At 38.8% G+C, this 24,113-nt stretch overlaps 1 protein-coding gene across 1 annotated transcript in view; it reads left to right on the forward strand.

The window, feature by feature from the left end:
* Nucleotides 1-24,113, forward strand: part of DOK6 (docking protein 6) — a 364,564-nt gene that overhangs the window by 192,338 nt on the left and 148,113 nt on the right. The window contains exon 4 of the mRNA XM_019432554.2: nt 10,495-10,614. Within this exon, the coding sequence (XP_019288099.1) occupies nt 10,495-10,614 (120 nt within the window). The remainder of the gene's footprint in view (nt 1-10,494; nt 10,615-24,113) is intronic.

Here is a 24,113-nt window from a genome sequence, read left to right on the forward strand (position 1 = left end):
ATAAAGTGGAACAGTGGTTGCGAAGGGTTGGGGAGTGGGAGAAATGAGAAGGTTGGTTAAAAGGGTACAAATTTTCAGTTACAAAATAAATAAGTTCTGGGGATCTAATGTACAACATGGTGACCATAGTTGATAATACCATATTGTATTTTTGAAATTCTTTGACAGAATAGAACTTCAGTGTGCTTACACACACACAAAATTAAATATATTAATTAAAAAGGATGGATACATTAATTAACTTGATTGTGGGGATCTTTTCACAATGTAGACACATATCAAAATATCGTGTTGCACGCTTTACATATATTGCAATTTTATTTGTCAGTTATACCTCAATAAAGCTAAAAACACAACAAAATTAAAAAGTCCTTGGCTTCTTGAAACCCTTTTTGTCCTTGCTTCGGCATATTATGCTATTTTCCATTTCTTCTTCCTTAAATGTCTGTTACTTCTAACCCTCCTTCTCTCCTCTTATCCCAGATCTCTCATCGTGGGAGAGCCCAGGTCTTAGTCCTTAAGTGGCTTCTTGTTTTTTCTGTCCAAACAAGACAGTTGTTGGTCTCACATGGGCATATGGCTTTAAGTAATATCTACATGCTTTTCAGTCCACATTTGAACGTCCGATCTGAACTCCATTCTGAACGCCGGGGCTGTATATCCAGCCACCCACTCATCTATCCACTTCTATATCTTATAAGCATCTCAACTTATTTCTACAACTGAGCCCTTGCTTTCTTCCAAATGTGCCTCTCCCACAATCTTCGCTGTTTCACCAGAAGATAGCTCCATTCTCCCCGTTGCATAGGCAACAAAAAAATGTTGTGTTCATTTTAATTTCTCCCTTTCCCTCATACTCCAACTTCTGCAAACTTGCAAACATCATAGGTTCTCATGAATAAGTCCTAAATCTACACAGTCCTCATCCCCGCCTCCCCCCGTGTCCACTCTCTTGGAACACTGGTGTTCCTGTGCCTGTTATCCATGGCCCCCACTTCTCTCTGATTCTTTTTACCCCTTTCTTTATGACGGTTATATTCTCTAACTCTGGTCAACACCTCCAAATAAATTCTTATTTGAGTCTCTTCTCCCTTAAGTACTCTGTCTTTTGTTTTTCACCTGTGAGTTAGTGCTTCTTCCACATCTTTTCTAGATTCATTCCACTCTTTATTTCTCTTATCTTTTATTCATTTCTATGCTTTGTTTTTGAATTTCTAATTCAAGCTGATTTTTTGTAGCTACAAATGCTTGTTTGAATATATTCCATTTTTTTGGAGTGTATACCCACAGTTTTCTTCTGTGTGTGAGGTGAGAGGTGCTTTTCCTAACGTGACTGCAACTTGTGTGAATTTTCATGTCTCAAAATCCGCAGTCCTTCTCCATGGACTTATGTCCTTTGCTGGTTCTTAGGACTGGGTGTTTTTTTAACAGTCCTGGTTTAATTCAACTCTTCTCTGTTAGTCCAGGCAGGTTTCAAGGATTTTGCTTGTTTGCTTTGGTGAAGGAGGAGGGATTGTGAGTTCTCTGAGGTGGTGACAACTTTTTGTCTTACAAGACCCGACATTTTCTACTTAACTTCTTTTTCTCTTAACTACCCAGTTGCCAAACGATACTTTCTCTTTACTTTTACCTTTGTTCTTCCTCAGAAGCTGTGAAACTGGAAGACTGTCCCTGAAAATTACTCTGATCCCTCTCAACCCCGTGTGTGCCCTGAACTCATGTTTGCCTTCTGTGTGGCCTCTGTTCCCTTACCTCATACACCCTTTCACGTCCCTTCCCTGTAGATCAGGTACCCATCTACCCAGTCCTCTCTCAGTGTCTGTGGATCCAAAGTTGATCTCCTCTCTCTGGTGGTGGCTCCAAGTCTCCCTTGGACCCTCTTGATGATTTGCCCTGCTGCCTTCTTGCTTAGTTCTTGTGGTATCTCTGTTCTATGTCTTGAGACTTCTTTACCCCAATTTTAATAATCAAGAAATCCTCAATTTCCTAAGCTTCAAGAAGATTTAATCACAATGTGTTCCTTCCATTCGTGTGTGTGTGTGTGTGTGTGTGTGTGTGTGTGTGTATTTCTCATTTTTTATGGCTAAAATCCTGTTCAATTAATTTGTCTGCTTGAAGGTGTTCTTAATAGAAATAGACTGTTTGGACTTTGTATTGGTTTTGGTGTTCAATGGCTAACATAGCAAATCACCACACACAGCAGCTTAAAACAGTACAAATGTACCATCTTACATTTCTGAAGAGCAGAAGTGCAACACACTCTCACTTGGCAAAACGTAAGGTGTCAGCAAGGCTGTGTTCCTTTCTAGAAGCTCTGGGGATGACTCCACTTGTAGGCTCATTGAGATTACTGGCCAAATTCAGTTCCACACTCAGTATGAGCTATTGCCAAATGCTTTTGTAATAAATTTGGCTGTGTAGATAGAAAGTTTTAGATCCCTATGTGAGTTTAGACTGTAGTCTTAGAAAACCATGGCACTGGCAACATTTCCATCTTCTAGCACATAGCTCTCCTCTTTCTTGTTTTGCTTACCCCTCCCAAACACCTCAGGATTGTTGCATAGAAGGGAATTACTTTTAGGCCTTATGAGAACATGAGTACGATGAAAGCTCTCGACAGCATCTCTCCCTCAAAAAGTTCTCTGCTTCCTAATTGTTCTTGTGAGAAGCTTAAAGTGTGTGCATCGAATACTCTCTTGGTATCCATGAAGATTTCTGCAGATTGGAAAGTATTCCATCCTGATGCTGGCTTTCCATCCCAGAAATGCACTTATTCCTAAGCTGGCCTTCAGTGTTGTTGCAAAAGATCCTTTCTAATCTTGCTTTCTCGGAATGTTTAACATCCTGTTTCCATCTTTACAACGCACACACACACGCACACGGTATATCGTCATTTTCAGACTATTTGTGAGTCTCAATTTCCGTTCTTTCTTATTTTCTCTGAATTATGGCATTTACTGGCTTCCATATTAAACCATTTTGCAACAACTTCCTGCCAGGCTAAAAAGCAGCCCATTTGGTGATTCTGCCATTTGCCACTATTTGTCATTTGTTACTTTGAAGGATAGGCAGGAGCAATTTTCTGTTTGGTAGCATCTGAAAGTCTCACCTGACTCCCCCCAGTTCACAAAAGGAGAGAAATAGCTATTCTGAATTCAGAAATCTGATGTATCAAAATGCTGTTAAACTAAGGAAAATAAGGAGCACCTGGGTGGCTCAGTCGGTTGGGCATCAGACTCTTGGTTTGGGCTCAGGTTCTCGCGGTTCGTAAGTTTGAGCTCCGCATCGGGCTCTGCACTGACAGTGTGGAGCCTGCTTCGGATTCTCTTTCTCTGCCCCTCCTCTGCTCATTCTCTCTCTCTCTCTCTCTCTCTCTCACTCTCTTTCTCTTTTTCTCTCAAAGTAAATAATAAAATAAAACTTTTAAAAATTTGAAGGAAAATAAGTTATGATTGTGTGCATCAAAGATGGAATAAACAGGTAATAATTCCTTTTCTTTGGTTCTAAGTTGACCTTTACTAAGATCAATCTAAAAATTTGATCAAGTGTTTATCACATACAGAATCAGAGGACTTTATACAAGACTGCCATTTTGACATAAATACCACTAATACAGTAAAAGAAAAAGACAGCCTAATAAAATAAAACACATTTTGAATGGGACATATTTTAGAATTATTGAAGTTCAATAGAGAGCCATATTTGGTATTTCTCCCTTCTCCTCCCTAATCAAAGATGTCTTTTTTATCTAGATTAGCCAGCTGTGAATAACAAAAGTTATAATCTTCACTTAAGTGGTGATGAATAGAGACTTCAGAATAAGCAGCAAATGACTACTGCCCAAATTATCTGCTGCATTTGGTTCCAGAATTTGCCTGAAATTTCTGGGAATTAACTGCAAATCACATCTATTTACTTATTCCACATTTGTTAATTGGTTTCCATACCCAGGTGTCGTGCCAGGATCTAGAGGGACTGAATCAATGTCTCCCACATTCCAATATCTTAAATATGCTAATTGGGAAAGGCAGACGGATGAGTCATGATATACAGGGGTATGGGGAAAGTATGTCCAGAGTGCAAATATAGAGGAAGGGTGCCCAATCCAAACATGGATCTGAAGGGGCTAAGCTGAGGATCTCAGATTTGAAGCAAGTTTTAAAAGATTATTGGGTGTGAGGGAATGCGGAATGGGGCAAACGAGGCCCCTTCAGGGAAAGGAAATACACGCAGTTTCTACTCAGAAAAAGAACACTAGAAGGTTCTTCAGTCTTGAAACCAACCCATCCTAGCAATCTGACTTCAGTGAATCAAGCTCTTTTCTGTGACCTGAAAACAGAGACACATATTTGTTGAAACAAGTGTTTAGATTTTAACCGGTTTCCTGTCTTCCTATTACAGAAAAAGTGAAAGGAAAAGTCCATAAAATATCAACAAGGCCAGTTAAGTAACAAGTAGGTGCCAATTTCCAAGAATGAAAATCCTCAACAAAACATTGTATATCTTAATAGGTCTATAAATTTCCTATAGCAGTACAAGAGATCTTTGTATTCCTTAAGCACAAGTCTGCATGGGGAGACGTTTTTCTTCGCTTTCAACCAAAGCGTGTAAAAAAATTAAAAAGTCTTTAATAAATAAAATAAAAACTACAATAAGTTTTAATAAAAAAGGACTTTAATAAAGAAAATAATAAAAACTACAATAAATTTTAATAAATATAAAAACAACATTTATCACCAATCACAGCAAATCTGCACAGAAGATAAGCACTGGCTATACTTAAGAATTGCTAGTTTTGGTGAAGACATGAGGATTATTTTACCTACGTTTTTCCAAGATTATTAACAAAAGCTAAACCCAGTGAGAACTACGTGCAGTGGTTTATTATTTCCACACAAAACTAGCCTTGCATCTTATAGTAAATTAACATGAAACTGATTTGGTGTTATTTTTAAGTTTCATTTTGTTTAGTGCTGTATGATTTTGGCTAATGGCCATTTTCCACATATGTGATGGAAATTTTTTCACTGTTTTCAAATACAGCCTATTTTGGATCATTTAACTTTCATGTCATTATCCTAAGGCTCAAATTTAAGGAAATTAATAAAGCTGGCTCTTAATCATTTATTCAGTAGGCATTAATTAAGGGTCTGCTTTGGTAAGACCACTTCTGATTCAAAGGAATACACAGCTATTCTGTCCCCAAAATTCTGGAGGAGGCACGGAAAGATACTTGGGGAAGGGCCATCCGCCCTTGACTGTATTTCCATTTTGCACTTTCCCTGATCTTTTCCCTGCCATCAGTAAACTCATTTGTCTCATAACTCACTCATTTAGTTCAGTCTCCCTTCTCCATTTGACTGGTTATCCCCAAACATCTTTCTGTTTTTTCTTTTGGAAGTTACCTAATTTCGGTTCACTAATGGGAAATCTCCATTTCATGAATCATAATGAAAAAATGATTTGGGTGTCAGTTCTAGAGGAAAAGTTACTTACCTGAATTAAAAATGTGAGCATAGCTGCAAGCTGTCTGAAAAAGACATTGTCTGGAACGAACATTTCTCTCATGAAGAGAAAACATAGAAAAGATTGTAAAACATTTCTGTGCCTTTATTCCTTTATAAAGAAACTTAATTATTTACACACTATGGGCAGGTGGAAGTTTGGAAGATGAAACGGAAGACAAAAGGCCCTGAGTCTGTGGGAAAATAAATATTTTAAAAGGCAGCGGGTTCAGATTATTGCATTTGTATTTAATCGCCTTTGTTCCACAAAAATAAAATAGAGGACGGTAAAAAATGGAAGATAATTCAGAGGAAAACACTAGTTAAATAATAATGGGATGAAATAAACTAACACACCGTAGAAGATTAAAGGACGTCAATACATAGTTTTCCTAAGGACAAACAAATAAAAAGTATAGGTGTAATTATTTGAAAGGTGACTATCAAAAACAGATTAAAAAAATAATAAAGGCTTGTATAATACTTAAATTCAGCTTATCTGGAGCAAAACTATTAGATCAAGTGTGCAGACTCTAAGGCTTAATACGTTTGAGATAAAGGTTTGGGGCTGATCTAATTGAACTAAATAGCACAGTAGTCCCCCCAACAATCCATTGGGGGGAGTACGTCTAAGACGCCAGTGGATGCCTAAAACCAGGAAGAGAACCAAACCCTATTAGACTGTGTTTTGTCCTGTACAATCATACCGATGATAAGGTTTTCTTTACAAATTAGGCACACTACAAGATTAACAACAATGATAATAATAAAGTAGAACCATTATAACAATATACTGTAATAAAAGTCATGGGCATGGGGTCTCTCGCCCAGGACCTCGTCCTGTATTCGCCTTCTTCTTGTGATGATGTGAGATGATAAAATGGCAGTGAGCGACGTAGGCGTTGGGACGTGGTGCTAGGCCACTACTGACTTTCTGGCGCCCTGTCAGAGGAGGGTCCTCTGCTCTCGGCCATGTTTGGGTAACTGAACCCATGCCTCTGGGGGGCGCTCCTGTACTACCAAAGCATGAAGAGAGGCGACAGAGCGCTGTCTCTCAGCGTTTACTGCATGACCTCAGGGCCGTCGGAGATGTCACTCCCACGGCCCAGAGACTCCTTTCCATCTCCGCCCCTGGCCACCCTCCTCAGCCCAGCCCGGTTCCTCCAGCACACTCCCCAAACACGTTCACACACTCACACACGCCTTCACACACTCACGTGCGCGCTGGCACACAACCTCACATGCAGACACGTAGCCTCACGCATACACTGACACACCTTCACACTTACGTACTGTCACGAACCCCCTCCACACTAACACACCGTGAAACACACACACTCGAATACAGTCACAGACTCACACCCGCTGACACACACAGGTATGCACTCACAGATACCCCACACTGGCAAGCACACATTCACACATATACCGTCACACACACACTGACACACACACTGACATGCACACACGCCCTCCCCTTCTTTGTGCTAGCCCTGCAGGTCCCTGATCAGATTATTGCCAAGTTGCTCAGCCTTTGCCACAGCTCTTGGGTCCTACGGGCCAAGCCAGCAGCCCTGCGGGGCACCACGTACTGGATGCACCTGCCCCCTCACTTCCAGACTCTAGAATCACACACAACAGAGACTGTGTTTTTCATGCAACCCAGCACCGTGCCGGGCTTCTAGTGAGTTCATAGTAAATGTCTGTTAGAAAAAAAAGTGAACTTTTCCTGATACCTGAATTTCAAGGGTGTCTCTCTCTCTCTCTCTCTCCTTCCTTCTCCCTCTCTGTTTCTCTCTTTCTGAAATGGTTTATAGTTGTTTTTAATGTGATATGTACTCTATTACTTTTACTGTTTCTACTCCTATGTGCTACTACACTATTAAAATGCTGAAGCAGGGGCGCCTGGGTGGCTCAGTTGGTTGAGCGTCAACTTTGGCTCAGGTCATGATCTCGCGGTCCGTGAGTTCAAGCCCCATTTTGGGCTCTGTGCTGACAGCTCGGAGCCTGGAAACTGCTTCAGATTCTGTGTCTCCCTCTCTCCCTGCCCCTCCCCTGCTCACACTCTGTCTCTCTCTCTCAAAAATAAACATTACAAAAAAAATTTTTTTTAATAAAATAAAATGCTGAAGCATTGCAATTCTTAGGATTCGACACAAAAGACATCTTTACCTGCTGGCAGAAGCCCATGAATGCCTCCCATTTCTGTCCTGCAAGACCTCCCTGGTTCTTACAGAGATGCCACATTGAATTCTACTTGAGAGAAGAGTTTTAGCCTCATAGAAGCCCTTTACTCTATGGTTGTTTTCTTTGTCTTATTAAATCCTAGGACAAAGAAAAAAAAAGCTAACAGAAATGAATAACACATTTCTTTAACCTCTGGGCATGCACTGACTTAGTATTTAAAGGGAACACTGGCACAAAGGTGTTTGTCATATTTAACATTTTTATTTTTATCCCAAACAGCATACTAGGTATCCTCAACTCCATCTGTGGAGTACCGGAGATAGGATCAGGTAGAATCATGCCGATGTTAATTGCATGTGATTTTACTGATGAATTAAAATTGTGGAGTCCTGGGATATATTCAAGATATAAAAGTGTAAAAAGGGAAAGAAAATAGTCCTATTGTCTCCCTTAACAGAAATGTTAAGGATTTCTAGAGACATAGAGAAATTGGCTTAAGATTTTGGTTTATTGTTAGAAAAGTTTTCAAAACATTTATAAACTTTACAAATCAAATCTCATCTGTCTGATGAAAATCATTTCCAGTACATGCTGTTGCTGCTTCTATAATTTTTTTTTCAGGAATGCTGGCAATTCCCTCACTAGAAAAAAAACTTTGTTTTTGGAAAGCTATGAGCCTCAGCAAGTGCCTTTTTTTTTTTTCATTAGCGCCCTTGTGACTGGGAAGGATTATTTTCTAGGTTCCTGAGGAGATGCCTAAACAGCAATACCCAGCCTCTGAATTCCACCTGAGCAAGAGGTCAGGGTCACAAGAGGATCTACTTCCTCTGTGACTTAGTAGATGGCATGTAGAACTGCTGAGAGGATGGTCCCTGACATATACAAAGCATACCTTATGTAAAGGAAACACCTGGGGTGTCTGCGTGGCTCAGGGGGTTAAGCGTCCAACTCTTGATTTCAGCTCAGGTCATGATCTTACAGCTTCATGAGTTCAAGCCCCACATCGGGCTCCACACTGACAGTGCAGAGCCTGCTTGGGATATTCTATCTCCCTCTCTCTCTCTGCCCCTCCCCCTGTCTTCTCTTTCTTTCTCCCAGAATAAATACACTTTAAAAAAGATAAAAAAAGAAAACACCTTTCATGACTAGAGCATGGGAACTGTTATTTTCATCAGAACGGTACCCTGTGCAAGACTACATGCTCTTTTTATTTTCTAACAATATTTTGTGGTCTTGATAAAGCTAAAACTAAATGACAAATTTGGCCTGACATCTCATTGATCAAACCTGTTTGTGATGCTAAGGCAGAGTGACTAAGCACAAGAAGGAAACATCACCCAGGTTTGATGGTGTTGACCGTTGAGCACAGCGGTTGGTATTCAAACCCCTGGAGTCAAGAAAACCTGTCACAGGTAACTTTTTAGGGGAGTTTAAAATGCCAAGGCAAAGGTTGGAATGTCATCTGCGGAGACTAACAGATTTGAAGGCAATCTATATTAAACTGCTCTAGTGCAGATTTATGCTACATGGAAAAGTCAAAAATTTCTCCAGGCAGGTGTCGATGGAAAGTTCCCACCCAATTTCTGTGCAGCGATTTTGGGGCTTGGCCCCAAATTTTAAATCTCATAGCCATTCTCAAGTTCTTCATATTATAGTATCTACAAGATCCGGGCTTCAGTTCTATCTTGGTGCCAACCAGTGATATGGGACCCAGGTGCGACACTAACCCTTACCCACCTCACCCACACAGGGCTTATATAAGAATCAAATTCACTGATGTTTGTGAAAGTGTTAGATACTATAAGATTCTGTGTAGGTGTAAGATGTTCTAATGTTTCAAGCAAAGAAGAAGCTTGCAAATATAAAGAAGTTGGAAGATAACCAATATCTTAGATAAATTGGAGTTTTCCAAAAGGGAAAGTTACTTTGAATATCCTGTCCCATTTTTATTTCAAAGATGGACAATTTTTGATGTTTACAAAAGAGAAGCTTTCACATTCTTGTGCTGATCTTTGATTCATTGCAGTTCAGAATGAAGGATCAGACCTTCAACCCATGCAGATCTAAGTCACTTTCAGGAAAGCATCTTCTTGTTTATTTTAATCTGACATTTTTCAAAGATTCATTTATATATTTTTATTTTATATTTAATTAAGTTTTCTAAGTACTCCCCCTCCAAAAACTAAATCAATCTTAAAGATAAATATCCTATGATTTCACTCATATGTGGAATTTAAGAAACAAAACAGATGAACATAAGGGAAGGGAAGGAAAAATAAAATAACAACAGACAGGGAGGCAAACCGTAAGAGACTCTTAAACACAGAGAACAAACTTGAGGGCTGCTGGAGGGGAGTAGAGTGGGGGAAAGGGCTAAATGGGGGATGGACATTAAGGAAGGCACTTGTTGGGATGAGCCCTGGAGGTTATATATAAGTAATGAATCACTAAATTCTACTCCTGAAACCATTACTGCACTGTATGTTAACTAGCTTAGATTTTAATAAAATTGATATATATACATATGTATATATGCTAGACAATAAATATTCTGACTGTTATTTGTAAGTAAGAGAAAGTACATTGAAATAATTTAAAACCACTTTATAATGTTGTCATGTCAGCCCATGGGAAATAACTGTGGGGATTTTTTTTTCACTCCTTGAATATAGCTTTTGTTTTGTTTTCTTAAGGCAGAGTTTGAACTCTTCCCACCTACCCAGGGAAATGGTTCAGGAAATAGCCTTCTTGTGTCGTCCCTGTGAAGCGCTCTCTGACTTTGATGGTGTGTGCTCATTTTCAGAGCTGGAGGCTGAAGAATGGTGCAAACATCTCTGCATGGAGTGTCTGGGGACACGGCTGAACGACATCAGCCTTGGGGAGCCTGATCTTCTGGCAGCTGGAGTACAGAGAGAGCAGAATGGTAAGTGTGAGTGGCCTTCCGTTATTTAAAGTGCACTCATGGTTGTCAAGCTCTGAGACTGGAAAGGGCCTCAGGAATCTTTCAGACCAATCATTATTCGAGGAAAGGACACTGATCCACCCGAGCTGGTAAGAGGCTTTCCCAAGTTGCCTGGCAACTGGGAGAAAATACTAAGGCACAACCCAGGCGTCCTGACTTGTGGCTCTGTGCCATTGTGATGTATTGAAATAAGTAACTAATAAATAACTCAATATATATTAGCTTTTGAATGTACAACATTTCCATATTATCTCCTCTGAGAGTCGTTGTAGGTTTTGAGTCTGTTAACAAATGGGTTTATCTTGCTACTTATCAATAGATTGTAGGGACTTTGGCTAACACCATGTCTTAGCTGAGGCTGCCATAGACTGGGTGGCTTCAACGACAGGAATTAATTAGAGTTCTGGAGGCTAGAAATCCAAGATGAGGGGTCAGTTTCCTGTGAGGATCCTATGTTAGACTTGCAGACAGCCATCTTCTTGCTGTGCCCCCTTATGGCTAAGGGGGAGAGAAAGAGAAAGGTCTCTCAGGACTTTCCTTATCAGGGTACTAATCTCATCGTGGGGGGCTCCTTCATGAGCTCATCTAAACTTAATTACTTCTAAAGATTCCGTCTCTAAATACTCTCATCTTGGAGGTTAGAGCTTCAACAGGAATTTTAGGGACGCACAATTCAGTCCATAGCATACTGAAAATGTGTAGGTACAGTGGATGAAATATAAGGCATTACAAAATTGAGGTTTATGTGATACACATTGCTTACTTAACTACACTGTTCTCTAACCTAACAGGCATTTCTTGATGTCTCTTAAGAATCTATACTGCATGTTCTTTTTTTTTAATTCTGTATTTATTTTTGAGAGAGGTTGGGGGGAGGGGCAGAGGAAGAGGGGAACAGAGGATCCGAATCGGGCTTTGTGCTGACAGCAGCGAGCCTGACCCAGGGCTCGAACTTACAAACTGTGAAATCATGACCCAAGCCAAAGTCGGCGCTCAACCAACTGACCCAACCAGGTGCCCCTGCATGTTCTTGACTACCACCTCTAAATAATGAAATTGGGATAATGTAATGTTCTCCTCTTTCTTCATTTCTAAAAATAATTATAATCATCACTAGATGACCTCATAGTGTGAAAATAGAAACTTTTCAATGTTGCTAATTTTTGATAGTGTTTTTGAAAAAGCTTGAGATACTTGGTGAAATGTGACACTAATTATTAAAAAGAAATTCTGTAGAGGCACCTGGGTGGCTCAGTCGGTTGAGCATCTGACTCTTGATTTCGGCTCAGGTCATGATCTCGTGTTTGTGAGATCAAACGCCGTGTCAGACTCTGCGGGCTTTCCCTCTCTCTCTGCCCCTCCCACCCAAAATAAATAAATAAACCTTAGAAAAAAGAAATTCTGGAATGATCTGTGGTTTATAAATTAGGTAGCACAGGTACAAGTGCACAGGATAGCACTTAGTGATCATGATCTTATGACTGATAATATGCTCACAGCCATCACTGTCTTTGCAGCCCATTAAAAACCATTATTTATTGTTTGTTGCTAACCTGAAAAGATGGATTTCTCCTGTTAATTGGCCAAGAACATATGTGGGCACAACACTTTTGCCTGTGCTGGTGGTTTTCAGGAAGCTACAGAGGCGTTTCTGCAGCCCCTCTTCCAGCTTCCAATTCATATTCCAGTTTCTCTCCCACACTATCTTGGATTTATTTCGTCTCCCTGATCGGTTTCCTGAGAGCTTGAGCTACATACACAACATCCACACTGTGCTACTTAAAGCATGGTGTTCATCTACCATTTAAGGAAAGAAAGAAAAAATTCTTACTAATAAACATTCATCAAGTACTACATAAAGGAACTATGGAGAAAGCGACTAAATTAGGCCCTGTGGGTGGGAGCACCACTGGTGGTTCATTTCGTGTGAGTTGCATGCTTTTACTTTAAAGATTTGGGGTTGGGGGCGCCTGGGTGGCTCAGTCGGTTAAGCATCCGACTTCAGCTCAGGTCACGATCTCGCGGTCCGTGAGTTCGAGCCCCGTGTCGGACTCTGGGCTGATGGCTCAGAGCCTGGAGCCTGCTTCCGATTCTGTGTCTCCCTCTCTCTCTGCCCCTCCCCCGTTCATGCTCTCTCTCTCTGTCTCAAAAATAAATAAAACGTTAAAAAAATTTAAAATAAAGATTTGGGGTTGTATATGGTTTCCATTGAAGATAGTGGATATATGCTTCTTTGGCTTATTATGATTTTATTGTTAATTTCATGATAATGTCAGAGTAATTTGCAGAGATATATAGCACAAGCAGTCACAGCTTTCCAAGTGTACTTCTCAGGCCATGGTCGAATGCGGGCTACACCCTTTACTGAGCTCAGACAGGTTACTAACACTTCTGATTTTAGTTTCCTAATGAGTGAAAATGAAATCATGATGGTTTAACGAGGTGATGTAAAATAAAGACTAACTCTCATTCTTAATCCGATTTTAAAGAGGCACAAGTATTTTTAAGTACAAGTAAAAACAAAGAAATCAAAAAGAATTCCTGTGTTTACTGAAGAATTGAAATCATAGTAACATTCAATGCCTTAAGTGGGTTTCTTAGTTTTATTTTGTTCAATAAGCTGAACTTCATACAAAGGGAAACACGTGCTTTTAAAAATACATTTTAGAAATTTATAAGCAATTATTTAGTTAGAGAGGGTAGTATTTGGTTCTTTTAAATGACCTCCTAAGTATGTGATACCCTATAAGGAAATCGGCAATCTTCCTTAAGCACACACACACACACACACACACACACACACACACACATACATTCTCATGGTCACTGAGACTCTTTAGGGTTCAACTCTAAAAGGAAGCTTCATGGATGGAAAGGTCTTCTTTTTCTAGAAATCACCTTCCACATGGATGACTTTCTTTTTGAGTCCCAAGGCCATAGACATGGCCACTGCTCTAGGCTCAAGCCTACATGTCCTTCCTTTAAAGTGTCTCAAGTTTAGATAATAACACCTTTCCTCTGTTCTTGGCCCATTGAGGGCTAGCTAAAACTTTTTTAAATAGTCATTCATACCACAAGAGAAGATGAAAAGCATAAATCTTGACAGAATATCAGGATTACAGGCTCTACTATTACTAGCTCAAAAAATTCCAGGAGACACACATGCATACACACACATACACACACACTTGCTTCCTGGGAGAGAAACACACACATACACACACACGCACACACGCACACACACACAGATTGACAGTTCGTTACTTGAATACCCTGATTTTCTCACTTCCTAATCAACAGACTTTCCTACAAATATGATAATATGCTAATTCCATTTTAGGATCCCCTTGAAATAAATACCAGTAGTTATCATGGTAAAGACAAAGAATGCTCCTCAGCCAACTTCAACCCCCTCCCTTGGGCCCCAAGATTGTTCAGGACACACGTATTCTTAAGACAATGCATGTGTTTATTTCACTATGTGTGGGGAAGTATTTATTGTTTTAGCTAGCTAATAAAGTCTTTTTAAAATAATCTTTTTTAAAACTGCCCTTTCGGGGGGTGTCTCAGTGGCTCAGTTGATTAAGCGTCTGACTTAGGCTCAGGTCATCATCTCATGGTTTATGAGTTGGAGCCCCACATTGAGCCCTGCGCTGACAACACAGAACCTGCTTCGGATCCTCTGTCCCCGCTCTGTCTCTGCCCCTCCGGGCTCATTCTCATCCTCTCTCTCTCTCTCTCTCTAAACAAACAAACAAACAAACATAAAACAAATAAAATAAAAATGTCCCTTCAGGGCACCTGGTTGGCTCAGTCGATAAGCATCTGACTCTAGATTTCAGCTCAGATCATGATCTCACAGATTGTGACTTTGAGCCCCATGTTGGGCTCTGTGCTGACAGCATGGAGACTGCTTGGGGTTCTCTCTCTCTCTCTCTCTCTCTCTCTCTTTCTTTCTCTCTCTCTCCCTTTCTCACTCTCTGGCCACCCCTCTCCCCTGCTTGCTTGCACACACATGCTGTCTCTTTCTCTCAAAATAAATAAACTTAAAAAAAATGTCCTTTCATGGTTTACAATCCCTATTCCAGACTCTTCAAGCATTTAACACTTCCTAAAATAAACAAAATTTTCTTCCTTTCCTAATACATGTTTGAGGACATTAATATGTACAGATTTGAACGATTTGTCATTAAAGATTTAGGTTTCCTTCCTAAGGCATTTTAGTACTAAATTATACAATTTATTTTTCATCAGAGACATCATTTTACTATTTTATCAATAATGTGCTTGGATTTAACTTGAAATGTCTCCAAAGAGATGAGATACATATGCCTCCAGAATTGATGTCAGAAATGACATTATTGTGGCCGGTGGTGATCCTGTGGTATCCTATCATCAAGGGAAGATTCACTCCTCAGTCTTGACCACAGCATTTTTCTTTTGACACTCAGAACTGCTTCTTCTCCTCTAATGTTTTTCTGACTTTTCACACAGCACGGCCTTATTTACTCTGAGACTAGCTAAGAATAAACATTTGTGCAAATAATTTTTAAAGGTGTAATGTGTGTTGAGGAGATAAAAGTGGTTATTGATTAAATTCTTTGCTATAATCATCTTTATCTAGTGCTGTCAGCTGTTTTCATATCGACTCAGAATCCCACGTGGTGTAGGGGAAAGTAAACACACACACACACACACACACACACTCACTCATTCTCAGATTTCAGATAACACTGCCTCAAGAAAGTCCATATTAAGTAGACATTTTGAGCCTTAAATTCTTATGACTTCTAGAATCTTCGTGTCTTTTGGTTCTATTTAAGATTGCCTACACTGACCTTAGAATGTATGGTGTTAGAATAATGGTTATTTATAAAGGATTCGCTATACATAATAGCAATTCTAGAAGACAGATGTTATGTATTAATCCTTTATAGCAGAAGCAAGCATCATAAACAAGAAGCAACGCACTTGTGGGAAGTTCCTGCAGTTGTTGTTGAAAGTGGACTCAGTGAGGCAAGAGATCGCCATCAGGAACAAAATGGAAGAGCGACCTTAGACTTTGCCATCTATTAATGTGGAGTCAGATCTGAAGGTTCGATTTTATGTAGAAACTAGGGTTCCTGCTTACGAATGGACCAGAATTGGTACAAACTTTTACTTTTAGCCTAAGAATATGTATAACCTTCCCCCAGAAGCAAAGCAGTATTCCAGTGTTGTTGCTAAATTGTTTACCTGGGTTGCCATAGTGACTGTGCTTCTTATATTCCACTCAGACATGCTTGTATGTCAGTTAGTCGTTCAGTATTCACCCACCAGACATTTCGGAGGCTATGAAATGCAAGAACCAAGCTGAGGAAATGTAGAATTATATAAAATACGGTCATTACTTTTAAGAAGCTCACAGAGTAGTGAGGGGGGACAAACCTATAAACAAGGTGCATCGATCATTGCTTTTCAAAATAATACTGTGTTACTGGCTGCGCAGAATGTCAATAGCATGGACCTGGAAGTGTATCTTTATCGTTCACGTACAGGTGGGTTGGCTAGGATTGTGCTGACTTAGGCGGGCTGCTGCTGAGGTCGGTTCCAGGCTTCACGCGGTGGCCATGTCTTTTCCATATGTCTCTTATCCTCCTTACACTAATGGCGACCCAAGGCACGTTCTCAAAACAAAAAACAATAGGGCGAGAAAGAAAGCCGAAAGCTGCCACACGAATTAAGCCTCTGAACGTGTCATGTCCACGGATATTCCACTGGCCAGAGCAAGTCCTGTGGCTCAACCCAAGTCAGGAGGCCAGCAGGACACTCCACCTGTGAGGCCGTGCCATGAGTTAGAACCTACGATCTAATATGGAGAGGAAGTGAACTGAGAAAAAAATTATCCAATCTTCCACCTGAAGTATAGTAAGTACATGCCAAAATAAAAATAAAAGGAAAATGCTGTGGTATAGGTATGATCATACCTTCTTTTTTTTTTAACTAATTTTTTATACCCCCAGACAAGCTTTATCAGCCAGGCAAGTCTGAAATTCTTAATGCCCATCAATCATTAAAGCCAATATTTATTTACAGGACTTTTCTCATGTGGAAAACGACCAGTTAATGACAAAGCAATGACCACAGTAACAATACACTTCTCCCTATTTTAAGAGTCTTTCCCCAATTTTTCAGAAGTTATCTGGGGGGTGCCTGGGTGGCTCAGTGGGTTGAGCGACTGACTTCGGCTCAGGTCATAATCTCGCAGTCTGTGAGTTCGAGCCCCACGTCGGGCTGTGTGCTGACAGCTCAGAGCCTGGAGCCTGCTTGGGATTCTGTGTCTCCCTCTCTCTCTCTGCCCCTCTGTTGCTCATGCTCTGTCTCTCTCTGTCTTAGAAATAAATAAACATTAAAAAAAATTTTAAAAAGTGATCTGGAATATCATATTCACTCTTATACATATTATTTATAACCAGCAATGAAAAGTTTTCCAAGTTTATTTTATTTTATTTTTTTGTCCATAGAATAACCCTGAGCAAAACCAACTTTTGCATGGGGAAAAGAACCTAGACATACTTATGTTTGAACTTCTAAAATGCCATCCACATACCCTAGTATTTCCCAAAATGAGTTCCAGGAAATTCTACTACTATATAACACTGTGGTGGATTGAATTGCCCTCTCCCCTAAATAAGATATATCGAAGTCCTAGCCCTCAGTACCTTATAACGTGACCTTATTAGGAACAGGGACTTTACAAAGATAACCGAACTCAGATGAGGTCATTAAAATAAACCCTAATCCCATAGGACCTACAATATATCCTTATAAAAAGATGAAATTTGGACGAGGACAGATGTGCACAGAGGGAAGATGATGCGAAGACGCAAGAAGACAGTCATGTAACCGGCACGATGCATCCACAAGCCAAGGGAGATCAAAGATTGCCACAAAACACCAGGAGCTGGAAGTGAGAAGGATTCTACCCCCTAGAGCTGCCAACACCTTGATTTCAGATTTATAGCCTCCACAACTATGAGATATTAAATTTATGTCTTAAGCCACCCAGTTTCTGGTACTTTGCTACGGCAGCCCAGGGAAACTAATACCAAGTCTGTATGACGTTCACAATATACGTTCACGGAGCAAAGCTTGAGATGCTCTATAATAAAGATCTTGTTTGACTTTGTATATTGTAACATTTCCCAAGCTTGGTTTACCTATGTGTCTCTTTCTACGTGTAACATGTGGAACTTACAATAAATGAAATACATTTGAAAATGCCAGTATAGCCAGCAGAGGTGACTATCGATCTATAACTGAAAGGCGAATGTGATGGGAAGAGCCACCCCAGAAGGGATAAGACGACATTCCTGAATGCGATACCAAATCCGGCAGTGGCCACACTGTTTGCCTAGCCTCGTGCTGCATTGCTTTAATTTCACTATTGGATGGATAGAAACACTGTATATAATTAACAAGCCTGGTTACAACTACCACTTTCCCCATTTGGCGGTCCTCGACGTGCACTACAAGGGAATAAAGGCCAACGCCATATGTGTTTCTGCCTCGTTTTGCAATAAGTGCTTCAGGGGAACTAAGGATGCTCTATGGTGCTTCTGCACCACATTGCCTCAGCACAATGATCCATTTGTCAGATCATAACCACGTCATTGCAAAGTGAGATGCTTGCTCTATGGAGACACCAAGATAGTTCTGTCCTGTTTCCTAGGCCCTGGAAACATTCCCTGTACACACAGAGAACAAAGATGCAAATTTCAAAAACATTTGTAGTTACGTGACAGAGGAAGCTTTTGAGGGGAGAATGATGAGTCCAGAATTACTGGTATCTCCCAGCCGCAGGCCAGAAGAAAATAAGTTTTGTGACTTTGAAAATAAGTTTTATGGTGAGGAAGAAGTAAATGCCTTGCCTGCCCCCTTTCCCTGGGAGTGTGGGTAGACAGAGATACATGTTTATGTCTCCGCATATCAATTGGATATTTCTTCAAGAGTAAATGCTAGGATTTGATTTTCCATATTAGGCTTCATGAGAGGCATGGGAAGAATAGTGGGGAGATGTCAGCAGAGCCCAGAGAGGTGTAAGAAGACAGAGAGAGTCTTGTCTCAAAACTCATTGTGGCCTGGAGGGGTGCCCGAGTTCCCGCGGGCCCACACTGGACTTCTGACAGGATCTGGGAGCAGAAGATGCCATATCACAGGAAAGTAGAGTCATGGGACTTCACGCGCATGTGGATATATACAAACCAGATAAGGGGACTCCCATTTCCTCCGTGGACTCCTGTGACTGTCAATCCAGCCTAGATGAAGAGGCAAGGACACTCCAAGATTGAACTTTGACCACAGATTAGATTAAATGAATCTTCCTTTGACAGGAAACAAACACAAACGTACACACCCAAAAGGAAAGGTTTTCACTTTTTGATAGAGTCAAGTTTTAATGAACCATTTCTTTTTCCTGTCACAGTAAAACAAAGTAGCATAGAGTGTGAAAGTCCAACATGGAACCTGATCAACAAAAGTAGCCAAGAAAATTCAGTGTATCATTGAGTTCTATTCCACTTCTAAGTTCTGGGGCCAGGATCAAGTTACAGAAATTCTCTAAATCTCAGCTTCCTACTCTTGAAAATGATCATGATAGTATGTGTCTCATAGGATTGTTGTGAGGGTTAAGTAAAACCCAGCATGGGAACCAGGTGCTTGGCAGGAAACTCAGTATGTATCTGGGACACCAGTGAGCATCTCCATCACATTCATATCAGGTGGATTGTAAGCAAGAAAATTCTGGGTCCCCACCCATACTGACAAAGGTATGTTGGCCCCATGTCTATATTTTAACAAACTCAGTGACCCTAATGTGCACTAAAATTTGAAAACTTGGGTATAAACTTGATTATAATTAGCTTCAAAAGAATCTGCCAGTGATTTTATGATTTAGTCATTCCTTGCAAAGTTTCAGAATTATTGGAATAAGTTGAATCACAACATCCTTAAATCATCTTCTTAATACCTGCCCACACTGTAATGATAGTCCCTTTTTACTTCATATAAGTTACGTTTGGCTTTTTTTTTTTTCTTAATCGGCATCATCAGAGATGTACCTATTTGGGAGACCTCTTTTCATTGTTTTAAATTGTATTAATCTCTGCTCTCATGCCATAGGAGTTGCTCCACAGTTTAGGGTTTATTTGCAGCTTCTTTTTCAAATCTCTTGAAATGGATATTTGATCATTAATTTTCAGCTTTTTGCTTTCTTAATAGATTTTGTAAAGCTCTACATTTTTCTTTGAGCACAACTTAAAATTCCAGTAGTCACAGTATCTTTCCCAATGCTCAGATTAAAACAGATGTTAAAACTGGAGGGAAAAGTGTTGTGGGAAATGTTTTTAATTTCCATCTGCCATAAGTAAAAAAGTAATATTATCTCTGATTATAGCATTCATAAATAAAATCTAATATATAATTTAAATCTTTGAACATCACTGGATAAAAATATTTTTAAAATAATAAAGGAAATGGTTAGGAACGATACAAAATAAAACAAGGCCATATAAATAAAGCATTAATAATTTGACAATAAGTTGATAATAAATTTTAACAAGTTACTTTTTATTAAAATGTAGCCTTTTGGGGCATCTGGGTGACTCAGTCAGTTAAGTATCTGACTCTTGATTTCAGTGGTGGTCATGATCTCACAACTCATGAGTTTGAGCCTCACCTTGGGCTCCATGCTGGCAGTGGGGAGCCTGCTTAGGATTCTCTCTCTGTCTCTCTCTCTTTCTCTGTCTCTCTCTCTGCTCCTTCCTACTTGCTCTCACTCTCTCCCTCTAAAAATAAATAAATAAAAACTTTAACAATAGGGGCACCTGGGTGGCTCAGTTGGTTGATTGTCCGACTTCGGCTCAGGTCATGATCTTGCAATTGGTGGGTTCAAGCCCTGTTTCCAGCTCTGTGCTGACAGCTCAGAGCTTGGAGTCTGTTTCAGATTCTGTGTCTCCCTTTCTCTCTGCCCCTCCCCCACTCACACCCTCTCTCTCTCTCTCTCTCTCTCTCTCTCTCTTTATTTGTCTCGAATAAATAAATGAATAAATAAATAAATAAATAAATAAATAAATAAATAAATAAATAGATATTTTTTAAAAACTTTAAAAATAAAATTAGATAAAATGTAGCCTTTCTCATGTTGGGTTAAAAATAATCTAATTTTGAACCACTTAACAGAGATTCAAATTACCAAACTGACTCAAGAAAAAATAGAAAATCTAAAGAGCCTGACATCAATTAAAGAATTAAAGTTATTATTATACAACTTCCTATACACAACCCCTAGTCCCACATAGTTGCAATGTTGAAGTCTATTCAGCATTTAAAGGAGAAGAAATACAAGTCCTATGCAGACTTCTTCAGAAAACAGAGGACTGATTATTCCACAACTCATTTTATGAGGCTACTGTAACCCAGATGCTAAAACCAGGCAAAGTCAATATAAGAAAAGAAAATTGCAGACAAGTATCTTTCATGCATATAAGTACAAATCCTTCTAAAAATTAGAAAAGGAATACTAAAGTGTTATAAGATAATACACTGTGATCAAAATTGGTATGTGCCAGAAATGCAAACATTTCCCAAAATCAATCAATGTTTCACTATATTAATAAATTATATGATTATTATAATTGATGCTTAAAAAGCATTTGATAAAATACAATATTCATTTGTGAAAACAACTCTCAGAAAATGTAGGAATAGAAGGGGACTTTCTCAAACTGATGAAGGACATCAATGAAATCATTCAGAAAATATAATTTTTAAGATAAAAATATTGAATGCTTTCCTCATAAGATTGAGAATAAGACAAAGATATCCTCTCTCACCAATTGTTTTCAGTATTCTACATATTCTACTTAAAGTTCTGACTTGTGTAATATGACAAGAAAATAAAGTAAAATCATAAAAATTGGCAAAGAATAAGGAGCTAATGTCGTGTACCTGGAAAATCCTAAGGAATCGATGAGAAAAACAGCTATAACCAAGTGAACTTGGTGATGTTTCAGGATAAAAAATTAATATGCAAAAATTTGTATATATGGGTATATGTATGAATATTACAGAGAGATTATATATGTATACACCCATATATATTAGTAATGAGCAATTACAAAATGAAAAAAAAATATCATTTACAGTATCATCAAAAACCATCACATACTCAGAGATAAAATTGGCAAAGTATATAACAGACCTCTACACTGAAAATTAAATATTGCTGGGAGAAATTAAAAGATATCTAAATAAGTGGAATGGTAAACTGTGTTTATGATTGCAATAGTCAGTATTGTTAAGAAGTCAGTTCTCTCCAAATTAGCCTATAGATTTGACACAATGCCAGTAAAAATCCTAGAAGCCAGGCATTTTTCTTAGAACTTGATGGGACAGTTTCAAAATACATTTGGAACAGAAAGGTCTAAGACTAGCCAAACTGTCTTGAAAAGACAAAACCAAGTTGGAATGGATACCCTTTCTAGAAAATTTTGGAATTTACTACAACTGACAGCAATGAAGACAGACAATAGACAAAGAAGTCTATGGAACAGAATAGAAAGACAATGATCCATACATATATGGATTAGTAATTTTTTACAAGGACACCAAAGTCCTTTCTCCCAAGCTCATTGCTCATTGCAATGAGAAAAGGAAAATTTCCTTAATAAGTGAAGTGACTGGATATCCCTATGGGAAATCATGAACCTCAACCCCCACCTCACACTATACTCAAATATCAATTTAACGTGAATGGAACTTTGAGATAGGCCAACATTTCTTAAATAAAACAACGAAAGCAAACTGTAAAAAGAAATAATTTGGGCTTCATCAAAATTTAGACCTATGGTCACCAAAAAAGCATAATCAAAAAATTTGAAAAGATGGTGCACCTGGGTGGCTCAGTCAGTTAATCATCCCACTCTCTGTTTTGACTCAGATCATGATCTTACAGTTTGTGGGTTCAAGCCATGTGTTGGGCTCTGCACTGATTCTGTGGAACCTGCTTGGGATTCTTTCTCTCTCCCCCTTTCTCTACCCCTCCCTGGTTCACTCTCTCTGTCTCTCTCTCTCTTAAAATAAATAAATAAACTCTGAAAATAATTAAAAAGGAAATAATAAAAATGGAAAGCCACGAACTGGGAATAAATTAGTGATATGCTGAAGCTGGGTGTTCCTAGCTCACAAGAACCTACCAGAACAGGCAAAAATAACCTACAGTGTTAGAAATCAGACTGGTGGTAGCTTCTGGGGCATGGCATAAGGGAACATTCTGGAGAGCAGAAAAGTTGTGTGCCTTAATGTGCTTTTATCAAAACTGAGAGGACATCATAAGTGACATATGAACATTTCATTATGTTTCGGTATACCAGTTAATATAAAAAATAAAATGCTAAAATTGCTACGAAAAATGTAGGAGAATATTGAGTTTCTTCCAATAACAAAGGACTTTTTAGAAAACTTGAAACTACTTTCCACTTTCTGGGCTTACGTAAATATTATAAACAAAATGGATGAAAACCTGAATATGAAGTTGTTGTCGTAAACATGGTAGAGAAAATTTCTAGTATATAGAATCATCTCAACCAACATGAGTAACAGTAAACTCAATTTTAAAAAATTCTGGCAAAGGACACTTATATTAATGAATGTATAAAATAGATATTTTAATTGGAATATATATCGGTAAGGAAATTCTGGAAATCAGTTTGGCACGGTCATTCTTGAAAGAGTTTATGGCATTTAATATAATGATTCAGATGTTAGGGCCCGATGTAAGTTAATAATTAAGGATATTAAAGTGACTCAAAATTTATATATAAGAATAAAGTAAACTCTATGACTCAATATGAAATGACTGAATCATTCAGCAGATTGAGCTAAAAGTTGATTATTTTACTGTAGCCTAATTTATATTAGACAAAAGTTGGCATAAATTTAATATTCATTAAGTAGATCATTTTAAATAAAATACGGCATAGTTATACAATGGAATATTATGTATTCATTAAAAACTATGTCCCCAAGGAATATTTAATAGCATCTGAAAATTCTTATACTAGTGAGTACAATTCAAAGGGTTCAATACTTTATATTCAGTATAATTACAATTGTATGTGAACTTATTTATATGTTAAGATACACTATTACTTTAACAGAGATGACCTCTGGAAGGTATAATAGTTGAATTTATTTTATTTTTAAAATGACTTACTGTACTTATTAGAGTGAACATGATTTACTTGGAAATGTAGATAATATTCAGTCAACAGTCATTTTTTTGTGAAAAGAGAAAAAGAGAGGAGGGGAGGGGAAGGAGAGGAGAGGAGAGGAGAGGAGAGGAGAGGAGAGGAGAGGAGAAAAGGAAGGAAGGAAGGAAGGAAGGAAGGAAGGAAGGAAGGGGAGAAGGAATTAAATTAATT

Source organism: Panthera pardus, unplaced genomic scaffold (genome assembly GCF_024362965.1).
Source record: "Panthera pardus isolate Hobbes unplaced genomic scaffold, ASM2436296v1 HiC_scaffold_15, whole genome shotgun sequence".
NCBI lineage: Eukaryota > Metazoa > Chordata > Mammalia > Carnivora > Felidae > Panthera > Panthera pardus.